This window comes from Varroa destructor, unplaced genomic scaffold (genome assembly GCF_002443255.2).
Source record: "Varroa destructor unplaced genomic scaffold, Vdes_3.0 BEIS01000007.1, whole genome shotgun sequence".
Lineage (NCBI taxonomy): Eukaryota > Metazoa > Arthropoda > Arachnida > Mesostigmata > Varroidae > Varroa > Varroa destructor.
Genome location: NW_019211460.1, coordinates 33,626,442 through 33,645,547, shown reverse-complemented (window position 1 = coordinate 33,645,547; position 19,106 = coordinate 33,626,442). Strand labels below are relative to the sequence as shown.

At 37.0% G+C, this 19,106-nt stretch overlaps 1 protein-coding gene and 1 long non-coding RNA gene across 13 annotated transcripts; one reads left to right on the top strand and one right to left on the bottom strand.

The window, feature by feature from the left end:
• Positions 1–1,244: 1,244 nt before the first annotated feature.
• LOC111254834 (uncharacterized) lies at positions 1,245–18,220 on the top strand. 11 transcript variants are annotated; one of them, XM_086975683.1, is made up of 20 exons: positions 1,396–1,536; positions 1,628–1,809; positions 3,454–3,501; positions 4,017–4,322; positions 4,696–4,740; positions 5,178–5,225; positions 5,833–5,877; positions 6,081–6,158; positions 6,415–6,456; positions 8,990–9,031; positions 10,175–10,225; positions 10,901–10,993; positions 12,000–12,041; positions 12,559–12,627; positions 13,084–13,122; positions 13,326–13,367; positions 13,636–13,677; positions 14,918–14,959; positions 16,150–16,230; positions 16,545–17,028. In XM_086975683.1, the coding sequence occupies exons 2-20, from the start codon at positions 1,722–1,724 to the stop codon at positions 16,727–16,729; spliced, it is 1,428 nt and encodes a 475-aa protein (XP_086831809.1). In that variant the 5' UTR covers positions 1,396–1,536; positions 1,628–1,721; the 3' UTR covers positions 16,730–17,028. The 11 variants fall into 11 exon arrangements, 10 of the variants coding, with proteins under 10 accessions (XP_086831813.1, XP_086831811.1, XP_086831814.1 ...); XR_002675215.2 differs by lacking the exon at positions 1,396–1,536 and adding an exon at positions 17,084–18,220 and having other exon boundaries at positions 16,545–16,944; XM_086975687.1 differs by lacking the exons at positions 1,396–1,536; positions 16,150–16,230 and adding an exon at positions 1,245–1,260.
• LOC111254835 (uncharacterized) lies at positions 12,000–14,064 on the bottom strand. 2 transcript variants are annotated; one of them, XR_015317699.1, is made up of 5 exons: positions 13,952–14,047; positions 13,634–13,737; positions 13,352–13,417; positions 12,511–12,729; positions 12,000–12,054 (listed from the first exon to the last, which is right to left on the bottom strand). It is a non-coding gene; the product is annotated as an uncharacterized LOC111254835 (long non-coding RNA). The 2 variants fall into 2 exon arrangements; XR_015317698.1 differs by having other exon boundaries at positions 13,634–14,064.
• Positions 18,221–19,106: the final 886 nt, after the last annotated feature.

Here is a 19,106-nt window from a genome sequence, read left to right as displayed (position 1 = left end):
GGAGCTCTCTGGGCGAGAAGAATACCGCCGATCGAAGCAGTAAAGTTCTGCGGTACAACTCGGCGTTATCAACCACTTCTTCGGAATTTTCGAATATTAGCTAATCAGAAAGACTACCAGGATGTGGCCAGCTTCGGGGTCTCATTATTATTGGCCACTGAGTGCTCCCCCGGAGCCTGTTTAAAAAAAAGCGGCAAATTTAACAAACAGTTAGCTCCGTCACCTTCTACTCGTGATGTGGCGCTGCGTTTTTTATACGAAATCACTAATGTTCACATGTGAAAAAAGGACTATACCTCTTTTCTTCAACGTCAAACAATACCCTATTTTAAAGGCATCCAAAATATTCCTGCGCCGACCGTAACCATTCAGAATAGATATTAAAGTACGATTTTTTTTTATCACTCATTTGAGCTATATATATATGGTACTCTGCTTAGTATACTGTAGTAATGGCACCGCATTTCTCGACGAAATCTAAGCTAACCGGCAACAACATAGAACTGTTAACCTTGACGTCTCCAAAGTTTATCTCACGGAATTATACTTTCTGTCGTTTAGGGTTGAAACACTTTTATTCAAAAGTTATTACCGCATTATAAGTGAATATGCTATGTAATAAATGTAAAACATAGTAAATAAAGTTTTAAATAATTAAAAAAGAATGTATATGGACGAAAGATCTTCCTATAGATGTAAACATATAAGATGTAAAAATGTTTTCAAAAGATAACGTTGCGTAGTGCGCAGGCGAGATATACATTCGTTCTGTGCTCAAATTGAGTTCATGCCTGAAATCGCTTCACGAAGAAGTAAGATGGTGTCTGATGATTTATTTTCGGTCTTCCTATGCGATCAGACTTCCAGATATAACTTAACAACGAGTCTCTTTAGCCCAACTTTAGGTACAGCAGTTCAGGAAGCTTGATGATATTTCAAAGTAAATTTACTCGTTTCCTAATGCAGTGATTCTGTAAACATACTAAACCTTTTATGAATAATAAAATTATTAAAATTATGCTGGTTTTTTAACTGACCTGATTAGGGTTTCTTAATTTAAACCACCCAATTGGTAACACAACGGGCTAATCGTCTATATTCTTTTGTAGCACCATGGCAGCGCGCGATTCTTAACGTTCATAAAGATTTGACATCGTTCAGTTTATCGACGCCCAAGATGTTCTGTTCTAGTATAGTTTCTTTAAATGGTGTCTTTATCTCAAATAACTTCGGGGGAAAATGCCGGTGATTCTTTTGAAGGTACAACAACCATTTACAACGTATGCGTTTCGCAGCTTATGTCACCATGCCCAATGCTCAACCCTATGGAGCTATCTAATACAAGTAGCAGTGACCGTCTTAGTCACGAACCCTACTTATTCGCTGAATTGATCATATGTGTGCTTCCAGTTGTAGTAGTGAATATAAATCGAAAATTAGCCTCCTCGGCAATTTCTAAGATTAGCACTATACATTTAGGTTTGCAGAGCACGAAATTAGGTATTCCTTCAGAATACTCCATGCCATCTTTCACCAGTATGTATAACCTGAACAACATTAGAAGCGCGCATTTATTCGTTAACTTGTATAGAGGGTTAACTCAGTTCTGCCGGATGCTTTCCCGCAGCCCGAAGTTGGTCACGGTGTACGTTCGTAGTCTAAGGTTTTATTGATCACGCTGTGGGTGGCATCAGTAGAACAAATCGACCGTATGTTCTAGAATGTGGCTGTTTTCGGCGAACGCTTGGCGCTCTTTTGTGATTCTGTTTTGCGTGGTAACTCACTGCCGTGGCGGTGTTATCCCAGCCGGTAAGTACGATGTTTCCATAAAGGCCTACTTGATCTTCATTTATAGTGATGTATTCGAAATTCTAATCTCAAAAGGGCGCATGTACACAGGTGGGGCTTTGAAGCTCTTCAAACGTATATGTTTTATGGCAGAATTATAGAAGTTGATAAAAATGACTTTTAGAGTCAGTATAATTATAGGAGCTTGCATGATATAGCTATAATAGATCTATCCCCATTTACTTCAAGTATATTAAATCCTTAATACAGATAATAGTAACGGTCTCCTTAATATCTAGCAAAATATCGAAGTTTTAGACGGAAGAAAATTTTCAAATATTTTTTGAATAATGTGAATTCCAAACGTTTTGAAAATGGTTTTTATAAACACAATTTTGTCACTATTTTGCATATGCTTCAATTTTTACAGCATCTACACTTATTTACTGTGGAAAATAGAGCAGGCTGCTGCAACATATCTAATTGGTGCGACGAACTTAGAGTTCCCCTATATACTTAGGTATAAGTTAGCCTTTATTTGGCAGCAACATAGTACAGAAGATCATTTTTATTTGTTGTCATTATTTACATTTCTGTCCGTATGTTAACAGCTATATACCCATATGCACTACAAAAATGTGGAGGTTTTACTTTGCTTCGAAGTCTGACTAAATCAATAGACAGTTCGAATCTTATGTGCAGTACTTGCAGTTAAACATTGCTTTAGACAACTTATCCCTTGAATAAGACTACATATATCTATTCGCGGATATTGAAATCAGACCTTTGAAATCTGACCAAACCTCGACTCTGCGTATAGGGTATCTCTCCTGGATCCGGTTAAATCTATAACTGGCGGATCGTAGACAGGCGTTCACGTTCTATTCGTGGTACTAGAAGAAAGCCAATTTTTTCTAGGACCAGACAGCAAATCCACCAAAACGAAAAAAAAAAGTTGTTTTCGCAGATTTAGAGATCAGCTGTCACTCAACGTTCTCACTATCAACGAACGATTGGCATTTCCTTTTTCGCCTACTAATCTGCGCAGTTTTCAGTTTTCAAACAGCGTAAAAAATTCGAGGACGGTTTCTGTGAGACAAGTCGGAAAATCCTCAATAAGTTTCAGATTCGTACATTTCAAAATTCGTCAAAATGACTCAAAAAGTAATTTTCTGTATAGAAATAAACGGTCGTTTTGAAAAGAAGATTATTGACTGCCTATTGACTAGCCAATTTCTTGTAAGTAGCATGTTCGGCCGGCAACTCAATGAGCTCGTAGCTAGCCATATCACGTGACGCACAATTACTATTACAAGGTTGTTTGTCGATTAAAGAAGATATATTTTGAAAATGTGGTTATATTCTAATGAGTGAATGTCGGCTATATTGAATAATCATGACCGTCCAGAATGACGTTCTTGACACATACAAAAAGATTTGTCCAAAATCTGTTGTCGTTTAGATACAATCTGAGAACGACTTGTAGACGTATACTATCAGGCCATTATGTGTATTATTAGTTCTAGGCTGTTTAAGCCCTGGCCAAAAAGAATCAACAGCGATAAAGCAACAGTATTTACAAATACTTCTCATACGTATAGCACAAACGCTACAACCATTTATTATAGAGATAGATAATTAAATTGATTTATATCCATTTTACAGTCATTGCCGGCGGTGTAGCTGCTCCAGCTGCGCTTATGCTATTTAAAGGTGAAGATACATTGTATTCAGAAACATATCGACACATTATAGTAATCATGTCCTTTAATGAGATTCTATAGAATGAAAATCTATTTCATTTATATTATGTCTACGTAAAAATATTGGAATTTTATTCAGAAAATTTGATGTGCAATCGCTTTTTAATGATAACAAGAAGCATAAAACTAGCTACAGTACTTCAAATAGGTTTAATCAAAAATGTAAAATCGATATGTTTAAGTATTTATAAAAATTAAATAAATAGATATTTTTAAGTTAGAGACGAAAAATAGATCTGATCTATGTTATTTGCGTTTTTACTTTCTCTCTGTTAGTGGTTGCGTTAAAAACCTACCCTGTACTTATCCTGTGACATGTCATCGGTGTTAAAAAATTGTATTTATGATAAAAGCTTAGCTTTACAATGGTATGTTTGACTTTATTTATTTATTCATTGTTATTTTCTATGTGTTTCTATTATGTCTAAATACTCACTGATAATTGGAGCCATATTTGTTCTGTAGCATTGGCTAACGCTGGAAAGGGGTCGAGTAGCTCGACAACGACAACAACAACGACGACAACAACAGCCTCAACGACTGTTGTTCCACCTCTTCTGAGCAACGATTATCGCTATGGACAGGGTCATTACTACAAGACAAACCGTGCAAGACAGCTCAGTGACTTCGATGATCGCAAATTTACTCGTTATGACAGCAACGGTCGTCGACGTAAAGGACGCCGTAAGGACAGCAGAAACAGCGTAAAGATTGAAAGACAACACAGAAAACAACAATCTTTATCATCACCAACTGTCTACAATTCGTTTAGTATGTAGCATTTATCCGGATCCCTTATTGTACAGACACAATAATAGTAATAATAGTTATTATCGTTACTATTAACTCTTTAACCAGAGCAGTGTCATTCAGACGGACATGTTTGTTCCAAATTACGTGCTTTATCGTTTGAGAACACGTTTCATAAGATTATAAATCAGCAAGTGAACCTACAGAAAGCAAGTTAGATAAAAATGATTGCTTATCTTTAGCAAACCATTTGGATATGAATGAAACATTTAAACGAATCTTTGGAGTTTGTCTTTTCCTTTTAAGTCGTTCGTTCTATTCATAACATTTTAGTTATTGAATATATTACTCCATAATTCTAACGCAGTCTCCTCATTGTGTGATGGCCATCTAGTTATCAACAACAACAATAACTTAAGCAATGTGGGAAACACCAGAGGTAAATATAGACCACCACATGTCACATGTTTAACAACTTCGATAGTGAATACGTTGAAAAACTTCATTCTTTTACGCAGAATATAGTGAAAAGAAATTTTATTTAACGTTTGTAAGTTTTACATAAACTCACTCGTTTATAGCGGTTGGAGCAATAGCCATCACGCTTATTTGTAGGGAGCGATTAGAAAAGCAGTCAAAATGGCAGGATATTTTTTCCGCTACTTTGACATATGTCTTGCAATGAATGATAACGGATTTAGTTTAAATGCACTTGTTCTTAAGCAGTATTAAAATTTTGCCAATTGCTCTTGACCAAAAATTGACCGATCATTTTCGGTTATCTCAAAGATTTGTTTTTTGATTTGTCCAATTATAAATTTATGTTGTTTGGCTTACATCCTGAAGTAAACTGCTGACTATTTAATTTCTATACAGCGATAACCAAAAACAACATCAACCTCAGCAGCATCGAAAACACCAAATGTGAGTTTGCTTACGCTATAATATCACATTGGATAATACAAATGAATCACTAACAAACCTTCACGTGTATGTTTTCAATGTAGTTGTCGTCTGAGTGGTTCACTATTAGAAGCAGTGTATTTCTCATGGATACAGTTCTTTTTGGTAAAACCCCTAAAAAATTTCCTTTGATAGTTAATTTTTCCTGTATTTTCGTGTAAAATATACGCGCTCTATTTTTAACAGTCGTACTCCAGTTGAGGTCAATAATGCCCCTATTTGTTGCCAGATCGCAGTTATGCAGATTTGAAACAAAAATTGGCTTTGTTCGTTATTTATTACTTAATTTGTTGTTTTTCCTTAAATAATAGCTTTCAGCACTAATCATTACTTCATTCTTAAACACATATGTTAATAACGTAGAACAAGTTAGCAGTGACTTAAATGTTAATAGCAACGTCAATTATAGGTGTCGATCGTATATCCGCCAGGTTAAAATGCATACATACGGTAAATAACAATATATAAATACCATTATCTTTCATCATAGAAAGAACGTCTGAGCAACTGGAATAAAAACAAAGCTTGCCTTACGGCTTTTCGTATCGTGTGTTGTATAAACTTACAGCCGTATCGCGGGTGGCTAACAACGTCATAGCCAATCTACAGTTCGGTACGTATATTACGAAGCTGTACGAGGATATAATTGCGCCAGACTCGAAAGCAAGACGGCAGGGGACAAATGTAGATGTTCGTCTTCACATTGATATCGCTTTCTCTCTCTTTCTCTATACATACCTACGATTTGGAGAAAAAAAATTATGTCGGTTTCATAAGGGGCTGTTGTAACCTTACGTCAAAAACATATTTTTCTAGTCACCAAAAATATGCAGCCTCCTTCATTTCGCCTGATGGACCTAGAACCTTCACGCGCCGTAGCAACCACAGTTACCGGTGAGTCCAATTTGTTATTGAAAAGCTGTACGAAGTCGACTTAAACGCCTAATAACCTATACGATAAATGTACTTCACAAGTCCAGGAGCTGCAGCTCCAAAAATTACGAACAGAACAGAATAAAAAGCTTACTACAATCTATTATCGTTATCGATCTTTGCCAACGCCTTGATATTGTTAACACTAAAAAAATGATTCTTTTGAGATAATGATTTTATTAAAGATAATATTTGTTTGTTACCCTATTATTTACAGTTAACGGAGATGCGTTAATGCAAGGCAGCAGTTATGTTATACGTAAGTGTCGCTCTTCAATTTATTTAAGAGGGCTTCGCTTTCAAGTGATTAACATGTATGTAGCAAAGAATTATCGTGGCTTAACAATTTGATCTGCTATACGTTCTGTAGGGGCTAGAGACAGAATAACTATTTTGTGTGTTAGCCTATTGCAAGTCTGTCGTGTTGCCATCACTAGTCGATTGCTATTATTCCATTTCGGCCAAAATGGACGCCGCGTTCGCTTCATATATTGGTAGTAAGGGCAGCTGCTGCTGCTGAGCATCCGCACTGAAAGTCAAACGCTTTGAAACCCTATTTTAAAATCCTTTACAAATAGGGTCTACAATCTGTATTACAACTTAGAAAGAAGACTTAATTATTATCATTAAGATCAGCGTGTTTTCGCGTCCTTCAATTTGGCTAATCGCATTCAACATAGTGTTTCGCCATATGACCCTTTGTCGGTCACTGGGGCTTCGTACGAAGCTCATCAGAACCATTCAGATATCGACACGAAACAGGTTCTAAATGAACAGGGGTGAACTTAATGCCATAACATATAGTACCAAGTTATAAAGCGGGAATGTCTTTGAGCCACTAACCACTACGAAAGTAGAGTATAATCGAAAGTGCTTGACAAACGGTTCTTTCCATAACGAGTGGACATGCTCTTGTTTGTGAGATCGGCGCTGAATTCTTTGCTAATAGTGTTCCTTGCTCCCTCATGATGTGCTTGAAGATCACATAAGAATCTATAGTGTTTACGTGGTCTTTAAACAATCTTCAATTCACTTTTACATTACATACGTAGAAGTACGTAGTGTGGAAGAAAGTAAGCCTAAGCTGTGTGTCCGGCACTATAGGGTGGCCTGCCATCGTAAACACCCTGTATGGCACTAGTGTAATTGATGCTAAAGTTACTGGGCACTTATTCTGGCTGCCTGCATCGCTTCCGCTTCTTTTTTGTGTACTTATGGTTTATGCAAGTGCAAGCCATCTGAGGTCTGTACTATTTCTCTGCACTGGCCACGTTTGTATTCCGACTGTTGTGTGAATACGGTGAGGATCAGCCAGGTTGTCCTGTGAGCACATGTGTCGCCCTCAAGGTAGACAAGGCGAGAGTTTGAAGGTCATTGCTAATAATAATAATAATAACAACCTTTATTCTACATTTACAGTTTAGTGTCGCAAGTTGTGGCTTGTAAGCCAAGTAAACAGATCTTTGACTACAATATGCTTTATAACAGCTTTTCCTTGCGTGTTTTCACCCTTCTGAGTATACGTCAAGCCCTGCAAAAGAAGCGGTCGGCACTGTTGTTATTTCGTTTAGACATTTTCGCATTATTTTTTTTCTATTAATTGAGTTAAATCATTACAAGCGACATCATGCAGTTTGATACTACAACAGTAGGCAACATATCGGATAAAGCTTCCTCCGCATTTTCAAGATTATAGCTTTTCTCCTTTTTGAACCTATATTTCACAGTAGTGAAACAATGGACATAATAGGACAAAAAGAATTAACTGTAGCACACAGCTGTGAGTAAAGTTCATTAGAACAAACGTTCACATCGTCCAGTCGACTGTTCGTGTGACAATAACTGTAACATCTATGACATGCATGCAGCGCATTTGAAAAGCGGCGGTAACTACATCTAGATCCTGTATAGACCTTGTTGAGATAATTTCTTTCTGAAAACAGCGATCAAGATTGGGGGCTTGAACAGCAAAAATATGATATATATACATATACACACACACACACACACACACAGAGATCTATATATATATATCACGATCTTGGCACAGGTAACTTAAGATTAAGACTAAAAGAAAGACCATTTTCATTTGGATTCATTCAGACGGTTGTTAGAAAGCAGCCGTTTGCTGTGCGTATTTGAATAAGATGTCGAAATACATTTGCACATCTTTGAGCAAATAATATTTCACTATTTTCCCTCTCGATCGAAATCTAAACTGTTAACAGGAGATGCGGAAAAATACAACAACGGGTTCTAAGAATTTCATATACTTGCGACTTCGGAATTTTCTTTCAGACCGAAAGAAAGAAAGTGTTTATAGGACTCGTCCTATTTTCGAAGTGTCTCATCTAACAATGTTTCGTTGCTTTTGTACCTTTCTACTGTAAAATGTGTGGTAATTTGATGTTTGTAATAGTTGTTTTAGTGTCATCAGAGGATATAGGCAGAATAACGAGCTACCTATTGAGGAACTAACTGTTCCGCTTGTAAATGCGAACCGCTGACAGGTAGTTACTTAAGGCACTATTAATCACTTTCGGTTATATGTCCCAGGATCGAGCCATAGTGGATATTGTCAATTGTTGCCATACCGGTTAATAGCAAGTCCACAGGGAAAGCTTATGTTATACTAGTTCAACCAATGACACTGGCTGCATGTTGATTATGAAACATATATCCATGTCAAATGTGTTTTTATCAGCATATAGATGTACTGCTACTAAAGATCATTGTGTAACACCTACTTAAAATATAAATTGCGCTCTGTATGCTTCTTTTCGCATTTTCAGTAAGTGACAGGGCCTTCCTTATTCAGCATCTGGATGTCCACAGTAAGTTTTTTAGACAAAGGTTACCACATGCGGAAACCCACATGAAACAATTTTTCAAAAAATCGAACAAAATTCAAAATACACAGATGCCATATGTTGAGACGTTCTCAACGATCGGCGACAACGTAAGCTAGGCTAGTTATATAGGATGTACAATGATAGAAACACCAGTATCAATATAATTATATTGATTTACCATTAGCCAAACGTCCATTCGAAGCTGATTATCCGATACGCTACTGCAGCTACAAGTTAGCTCAAAAAAATTCGAGTAAACTTGTTAGCTTTTTTTGTTCTCTTAGGAATCTACCAGAAGTTTTGCGATGGCGTATTATAGATCCACTATTACATGTATTATTAAGCTCAAATATTATCAGAATGAGTAGGGCTCAACGCATTTCCCGTGTAGACGACGGAAGTTTCGGTTTGTCTTTTAAATGACGACATTACGGTCTGCTTTTCTACCTGTGCTCATCTGCACCCCGCGTAACTAAGAAAGCGCAAGGCGACATAAAAAATACATCTAACTGTACTGGTGAAGTCTAGTCAGAGGGCGAAATGATCTCTAATGCTTTTTTGTGTAAATCAGTATTATTTATGTCGAACTTCGAACGTACATTTTATTTTATAGTAAATAGCTATAATGGGAACCATTAAGAAAATATTTTTTCAAAACATTTTAGCGGAACAACAAGCTGAACAAGCGAGAACCCCACCGTGAAACACCACCTTGTGCAATAGTAATCAACTGAAGGAAAATGTTAGATTTTATCTACTGTGAATTAGCTATTTTCCAGTACGCCTCAGACTCACGACATCCCGAGTAGTTTAACTGTTATATTTTATAGAAAAAGGAGTGGCCCTCTGACGGAAATGCAGGCTGTTATAATTCATGTAACAGCTTTGTATAGAAAGAAGGTCAGTATGTTATAAATAATATTCTAGAATAGATGATATGCTTGCAAAAATTTAAATAATCTTTAAAACGAACTTAAAATTTAGAGTCCAACCTGTTTATCGATATGTTTGGGCGATTTAAAAATGTTTCCTTACATTATGAAACTTACGCTACATTCTTTCTAAGTTAAGTTGGATAGTTTTATAAAATATGATAGGTAATAAATACTTCAAGCTTCCTTTCAGTGCCTCCCCAATACAAGTATCCTTCAACTGACATCACGGTGGAGATAACTGGTAAGGAACAATTAGCAATAGAAGTACTACGTATCTGATTGAAGATAATAGTAGGTTTTAAGGGTGCATTTTATGCGTACTGTTCAACAGACTGAATGAGTTTCGCAGATAATGAGAGTGATTATATTAGAGTACTGAGTAAGACCCAAACTACGTGGCCATGGGTAGACTCGGCCTACGACTCCCGGATTTAGTATATGATCTTCCCGGAAATCGATCTGTGATCGGCTATCGTAGCAAAAGGTTTACATTTTTATTATCACTTATTTTTATATTATCCCACTGAATAGCTTATGATAACATATAAAAAGTTCATATAGCTGGACATCATGAGAGCACATCCGAGAGTTTCCTGCCGAAAATTGACATGATCGGGCAATACAATCGTAGCGTGTATCACATTGATAAAGCTTGTTTTATTCTGAATTACTTTAGTCCAGTAGCCTGAATAACAGTGGTTCAGTTCTAAACGTATGTGCGTCGGCATATTCTATATTGTTCATTTTTAAAAAATCATAAACGTTTTTATATAAACATATTACATAATACTTGTGCGTCCCTCACTACTACTACTACTACTGATAACTGTCATAGAAGCAGACGTAAGGTTCGGACGAACGGTTACAATAGAAACGCAATCAATTCTCAGCTCGAATGATTTGCTCGATATTTCAGTCACAGATCGACCACAGCCAAGTCACAAACAGGATCAAAGGATTACGGTACTCTTCAATGGAGAAGACATTCGCAATGAATTTGCGCTTGTTTGTAAGCATTACTTTCGAAAAGTGATATAATCATTATAACGGCAACTTTATAAAGGTATGATGAAATCACAAACTTACACTGCCAGTCAATCAACCGTCTGAAGTTAATGTGGGGGTCGATTTCGACCACAATTCTTGTTTCTAAAGGCTAATTGAGTTTATGACTTCTACAGAACGTTTGTATAACTGTGTTCATCGTACTTCAAGCTGTCTAAATTAATTACGGGAATATTTATAGTACAGCTAGTTTGAACACAAGCACAGCAACAGCGCGCGCGTACGTTATTTCTTTTTATGTTAATAAACTTCCAAGAACCGTTCACAAACACTAGGAACGTCCGCTTCATACTCTCGAAACAGTTTCCATGGGTCTATAGAAGTGCAAAGTGTTCCCAAACTGATTCTGCAGACTTAGTTGATATGAAAATTAAGTAATAGCTATTGTTGATATAAAACAACTTGGTTAATTAGTATATTATTATTATTATTAGTAGTGAGTCTGAAGTGCGTGTGCAGACTCATTCTAGATATGTCACCGTTGAAGTTCTTACAGTGGTAGCATATTTCGAAACGGGGCTAAACTTTTTCGTACGAGAATCCCTATCCTTGGCTAATTCCTTACCTCTTTTGGCCATTTTAAGGATGCTTATTATACATTTAAGCACGCTTGTTTTAAAATGCAGTAGACAGAATTTATGAATCTAATTTGACATGTACGATAGTTCTAAGCTTTCCCCAAAAAGCTACTTCCTATTTAAGTACAAGGCTACAGCGTCAGTAGTTGATAGTTGAACGGCAGGAGGAGCATTATGTGTTACACAACTTTACCAACTCGAAAATACAGTATCGTATGATGCTTTTTATGAGAGAAATGTTTTTGCAATCAGTTTTTCTTGCATCAATTAAAATACTTTATCTAATTATATAATGAGGTAGCGATTACTGAATATTTTATATTCGAGCTTGTAACTTGTTAATTTACATCAATGCCATCATTATGTTTTCAGTGCAAAACAAATTGATTCCACCAGGAACAGTATCCATCAGAGGTATGAAGTATTCCTACAAAAAAAAAAACAAAAAAAAAAAGGATAAGGATGTTACCATACGTGCTGATATGATAATGATAATTGTGTTGAATGATAAATGTGTAGTTGTTGTTGTTGCGCTAATCGCCACTTGTTAACAGAATGAAGCAAATACCTGTTTTTATTTTTGTAACGACTACAAAATAGTTGTACTTTGGACCGTTAGACATAAGGCGAACACGTCCACGAAGAATAGGATATCGATCAATAAAGATGACAATCAGCAAAGGCTAATGAAGTTTTGATGGAACACCTCAGACTGCCCCATCGGCTATCGCATATAGCGGTTTCCTTTTCACTAGAACTTTTTAGCAGTAATGTTCGGTCTATAAAAGAATCGAGTCTTCGGCGTGTTGTTTCAATTCAGTGATTTGCTCTATGATTCTGTATTTGAACTGTAAAGTTGTTGATAGTAGAAAGACGCTTTTACCCATCAGAAAAGATCATCGTCCTGTCTCCGATTGCTTTTGATTTTCAGTGAATGGTCAGACCGTGTTGGGTGACATTTCCTTAGATGCGATTACGTTTCCGTCCAGTGATAGAGTAGGTGAGTCACGGTATAATATCCGGTCTCATAGCAGCATGAAGGGATTAAGTTGTAAAGGGTTCTCAATCTTAAGTATGCCATGTAGGAAGAACGATCGAATTGCTTAACGCCAACAATACAAAGTATGTTTGGGGTCACCATCTTGAATAAGGGCTTACCAAGCACAAAGGTAAAGTGCTTGCTTTACAATGAGATACATGTTGATTTTTTTCGCTTTAGTTTCTGTCAAATTCTGTTTACCAAGCGAACATATATGATGCCTAAGGCAGATGTTTACGTGTTACATTTTCATTTGTGTCATTATTTTGGATATATGCATCTGATAAGGAAAATCTTACACGAATTCATGAGCATTCTCCAATTAATTTGTCTCAAAATTACGTCGAAGAATGCCTGGAGAGGCTAAAAATGCTTCACGTATCACAGCTCAAATTCAAAGGGCCTTATTTTTCGTAGGCACGGAGTTCCCCCCCACCGGAACTGCTATATTTCAAAGTACGTACACGAAACGTATCAGTATGCTATACAAATTAGTTAATTAGATGGATAAACCTTTACCAATGAAGAAAAGTCACTGAAGTTCAATAAACTCGGCAAATTTTTAGCGTCTTAGAAGTCTCGAAAAAACATGTATATGAAATGCGAGATCGTGCTTAGTCATATGTTTTCTAATTCGATGTTGTTACTTCTAACCGCAGTGAATGGAGGGCCGATTGAACCTTACACGTTCAGCGTCGAAAGTAAGTAACAAAGTCGCGTCCGTTTCTTTCACTCGGAGTTAAAAGATGAACTGCAAAACAGAAAATGGCACACCTGCGAGCTAAACACTGAAACAATTTATAAATATAAAATGTTCCTTCTGTAATAACTCTCCGGCAGTATTCACAGTTCCTTGAAAACCTTCTGTGGTAAAATCCAACATATCCTTGATAAAAATCGTCTAGGCAACATGTGAACACAAATGAGTTAATTAGTGCTCCAACAATGAGTATTTTATATTGCTTACAGTTCGAGAAAATGCGGCGCCCGTGGAGGGCATCACAGTAACAGGTGCGTTAAGAGGTGGTTCTAGGTGGCTTTTGGCTTAACCCGGGTTCTGACTGAAAAGTACTATTAGACGATTTATGAAGACGTTTCCTATAGAAGATTTCTCAGGTAACAGTCAGTAGAACAACAGTTACTGTTCAGTTGTGGTCGAAGCTTTAATATCATCGATCTGTCAAATTTCTCTAGTTACAAAACCGTTACGAAAATAGGATATTCGAAGCGACGAACGCTTCTTAAGTTCTATTGCCTTAACAGTTCAAAGACCGTAAAAACATACATCTTCAAAGTAAGTTAGTTCAAGCTGCACCCGAATTGGGCTAACGAACATCATTGCTTTAAAGCAAACAGTCGGAAGCCTATGGACGTGATTTTCATACGTATGATTCTATAGGGATCCTTCGATTCGAGTAATGAACGCATTATAATAATAATAATAAACTAATCATGTACGTTTTTTAATTGAGCGTCTATATAAGGTAAACGTTGTGATTATAGATGACGAATATGGTCTTTGCTAAGAACGTTACCTTGTGTAATTTCTACTTTGGTGTTTAGAGGATCAACCTTAAGCTAATCCAATGATAAACTGTTTAAGACTCCAAATACGCGGAAAAACGTACAAAAAAATAGATTTAAACGCAGGAGAGGGCGTACAGTTAGTATTATTCATATTTTTTTTTTTAGTATTTATTGGAACTATTCTAAGATTAGGCTTAACGAAATGCAAACGAAAGGTATATAGAAAAAACAATATCTCTTGTTGTCACAATGGGGCCACTGTGTATTAGACCTTTTATCGTTCATATTTGTTGTCTGGTGATACGTTAATTTATTTGTCAAAGAAAAAAACATTCGGAGTCAGGATGAACGCATTCGCGCAAAATTCGAATTAAATCCCGTGTGACTGCGGCGCTGCATACATCAAAACATGATTACAATGGAAACCCTAAACATAATGGTTGTGCTGGCTGTATCTCTTGCTCGCAAGCATTATATTAACGACCATCGCAAAACAGTAAAAATGAATTGTTGCATAAAAAGAGTCGTAACCTAAAATTATACTGTACCTTCTAACACGAACGATAAGAAGCGGGCAAATAGAAAGCTATCTGTTATTGTAGAAGGAAAATGCCAAAGGGTTGTGCAAAGTTGGCTTGATTGAAGTTTTATAGCTTCTGTGCATATGTGAGATTCATTATAATCATTATTATTACTATATAACTGTTCCGGGCACTCTCCTTAGATATCCGTGGTCGCCCGCTTGCCGGAATGGTCGATATTGAAGGTAAGTAGAAATTTATCAGGTTTTTTTAGGGACACGTTTTGACTAGGCTCGTAGTCGGACGTAGAAAACCTAACGGCAATACCGGACATAAAACTTGAAACACAGAGGTAACTAAAAATAAAAAGCGAATTATTTATTCTTTTAAGTACTAAATGGTATAAAGCTATTATAGAAATGCATTTTTAGATTTGCAACGAATAGAACCATTTTTATTGTTAGAAGCATACAGAATTGAGGCTGTGCACAAGAGCCTAAGCTGCGCATATGAGAGACCAACAAATAGACGTCAACAACCTGTGAATACACAAAACGTTTCTCCAGTTTAATGGCTTGAAAATAGCTTTGCAAAAACGCAGACATTTATAATGGAAAAGCAAACAATGGAATAGTCTATCTGTGAAGGGTGCTACCTGAAACATGAATTGAGCGGCATGGTATTGGTTCGTTACTTTTTTTTTGTATGCGTCGCCCTGGTGTCCTGTAACTAACAAGCATGCGGCCATGTTGGTTTAGGCTTTAGCATCGGGAAAAATGAAAAATTATTATTATTAATATTGATAGCTGTTTGTATGGTTGCCATACCATTCCATAGGCCTATTGGAGAAACTCCAGGTAAGCCTAGTAAGCCCCTTGATGCCACACCCAGGAAAGAAATTATTTCAAGGACTTGTTCACATGAAAATAATACTTGAAAATCTGAACTTAAAAAAATTGAATTATTAAGTGCTTATTAATGACGAATCCTTTTTTTTTATATATATTCTTCTTATTTACGTAAAAAGTTAGAATACAGGCTGAACTGCTTAGGTAGATGATATTAAGGCAAATCTCGTAAACATTTGTTTTCATTTGTTCCGCTAATAGAGAAGCTAGCCTAGAACGGATAAACGCATATTTCTTTAGGTCCTTCGTATTTCATCAAATCATCTGCAGTCAAGCTACAAGGTGATTTGATTCATATGGCACCTTGAAGTCTTAAGTACAAATACCGTACTCGGAGTCGGAGATCTTGTTATGCTCATTTGTCCGCTCTCCAATACCGTAGTTCTGTTTTCAATTTCATTGCACCGTATGGATCGAGACGCTTTGCTGCATGGTCATAAATTTATCAGTACACACATACACATATACGTTGCCCTTTATCGAAGTTGTCTCTAATTAAAAATGCAAATGCTTTCTTCAAATTCTAGTGGTTGAAGATAACAGAAAGACTCCACATGCCATTACTCTTGTTAACGGGAAGGATTCCAGGGCCACATACAACATTCTAAGTATGTATACGTGTTATGGGTATTGTTTGATTTCCTGCTTGCACAAAAACCCAGTCTCTAATCATCAATACTATTATCAGCACTTACTTGTTGATTTAACCCATTTTAGATGCGTACACTGGTTTTTATCGTAGTACTATTTGCCTTATTTGTCGCGCGTACGATGGCTACAATGGATAGGAGCATAATCGTTAAGTCACACCGTGAGTAGATGGAAAGAGTAGCAAGCTATGCACGTGCAATAAACAAAAATATGTATTTATATGGGCCTCATATCTGAACTGCCTAATTTGTTTTTGTACTTGTGATTTTAGTTAAAGGCAAGCAAGTATCTGCAGACGACCTGATATTTAAGGTCAACGGTGAACCGCAGATGGTTATTGTAGATTTTGCCGTTTCTGAAGAAGTCATCTCTAAACTTGAGAAGAGCTCTTGCCGAGCAGCCGTTGTACCGTCAAAAATAGGTGGACTGTCACCTAAAGGCTTAATATCATATTAGTTTTTAGCTGATCGAATTGTAACTGCTACTATTTTAATTACCGTGAATTTTATTCTACTGGAGGAAACGAGCTACGGAAGCAAGCGACAAAGCGCTTTCTCATCGAGATCCCATCGGGGCATCGATGACATCCCGATCCCAACGAAGGCCTCGGTCGTGAAACAGCTTTTCATGGAAGTTCAGAGTCCACAAGCTTCCACATTCGGATCTAGATGGTAAAACCGGTGTTGGCTGGCAACGATTTGGATTAACTGTATAACGTAAGGTTGTCGTTAAAAATAAAGAGGTTATTATCTGAAGCTAGCTTCGCAGAACTATAATCTAATAAAGTACTTCATTTAACACTGTCCATAGGTCGCACCAAACAAACTAAAGAGCGTCATGCCAGCAACATATCGTTGGTGGGGACATTGCTGAGAGAAAAACTCAGCATTACGATGTGGCCGACACCTATTCCGATACTTCATATCATATACCTATACTCCTATTTTCTTTCCATATTCATTAAATTAGGAACAATCGTCGAATATTTAGTATTTTTTTTTTAGTAAAGCTTTTTTTTGTTTTACCCAATCCAAGTAATAATGGTTTATGGCAAAAAACGCTTTGTGATCAGAAATATGTACATACTAGTTTACTAACTGGTAGAGATTTTTCCAATATTGTCTTCTACCCTTGGTTATATATACTTCATTTATTACAAACCAATAGACCAAAAGTTTGTCAAAGTTACTGCTATCCGTCCCTTCGATGGCTTCCTTAGATAGGCTGCTGCTATCGAGATGAATGCTTGTTTTTTTGGGAATATAATTGATATTCTGGGTTCTGTGGTTATTGTCTCATTTACCGCACATTTTCTAATACATGAACCGTATATGATACTCCTCATACCGTATGCAGGAAACGTTATCCTGCTGTAGGCACAGGATGCTGACAAATCTCTTCACGGTTGCTCATAACTCGCGTCGCATAATTCAAGGCCACCGAATGGCCTAACTTTAGATATAGTGGTTTTACCTTAACTAGCATTTATAATTTGCGATAGTGGCGACAATATAAAAATATCTCCTCAACATCTTATTTCTATTAGAATGGTGGTATCAATCTGGTAGCAGGCAAACATATTTATATTCGTCAATACATTTGGCGCTTTTCTACTGCCACGTGCCCACTCGGTACGAGCTCCCATAGACAAGAATCACCATAGAATTATAAAAGCTCCTGCTTAACTCTCATCAAGAAAAATTAACTACTTTTCTAGAACTGTATACTTAAACTGGGTCCGTTTGGACATGCCATATTTTTCTACAGGTCAAACTGACCCGGAACTCGGACTTCCTTATAATATTATGTTATTGATTTGCCTTTAGCTAGAAAACGAAATACTAGAGAAACAGATTTGCGATTTTTTAAAAAAATCGATCGTGACCTATGGAAATAAACGGGTTCGGTCTCAAAAAAGCCAGAGAGGTTTCTAATGCGGCTGCATCTTTGACCAGTGTTTTTTTTTGTATAAACGAAAAAGACGAAAGCGGTTGTTGGGCTAGTATGTATTTCGGCTGGAGGGAAGCATATTTATGGGGTGCAACAAATAATGTCATTTTGGTGAAACATCTTGATCGCTTTGAAGAAGCATGGGAGGCTCCTTCTACCGCACACGCATCGCAGTCTTACAAGCCTTACTATGAAACATGAGCAAACGGCTCCTCATTCCAGTGCCATAGCCAAAGACCTTCTGGTCCTTAATGATCGTTTTTGGAGCCTGGCAAACAATTTCGTAGTCTATCATCAAATACGATTGAAAGGCATCGTTTCAACGAAAGCGCGTATTTCTTTGCGGAGTGTTCAATCAGAACATACGCCATTCTAGCTAAACAATTGAACAACAATGACCGACATTTGTCTTATTCGGAAAAAGGGGCAACTTTGTCCCCAACGTATTCCGAATGTCTGTCATTCAATATAAAGGATGAACTTGCCTAATCCGGTTGTAGCGACTTAGGTAAAGTCAATGCAATTCGGCTTCCTGACGTGACTTGGAAAGCTAGGCCGTAAGTAGGTCCTGATATTGTTTGGAAAGTAGAATCTTCGTCCGTGAATATGCTTCGAACTTAATTTACTACACTATGGGCCTAGACCCAAGAGAAACTCAATGCGAAGTGCAAAACCACAGCCAATAAAGAGGGATTGAACATTTGAGTGGTTGGCAGTGCACATAACTTTTATAGGAATATGTGTAAAAAAAAAAGAGAGACGAGACTTGGCCTTAGGCTCCGCAGCCAGAATATGCAACAGCATGGTAGAATACGCGAAATGTAAATCGACAACAGTAGTAGCGTATGTCGAATATGTCTAGCGATTACCTATCCGTTCAAGC

Excerpts from the sequence above, each read along its gene's own strand:
- LOC111254834 (XM_086975683.1), top strand. The coding sequence starts at position 1,722 with ATGTGGCTGTTTTCGGCGAACGCTTGGCGCTCTTTTGTGATTCTGTTT. Across the intron at positions 12,042-12,558 it reads AGGAACAGTATCCATCAGAG|TGAATGGTCAGACCGTGTTG; the intron begins GTATGAAGTATT and ends TTTGATTTTCAG. Across the intron at positions 13,123-13,325 it reads CGGAACTGCTATATTTCAAA|TGAATGGAGGGCCGATTGAA; the intron begins GTACGTACACGA and ends TTCTAACCGCAG.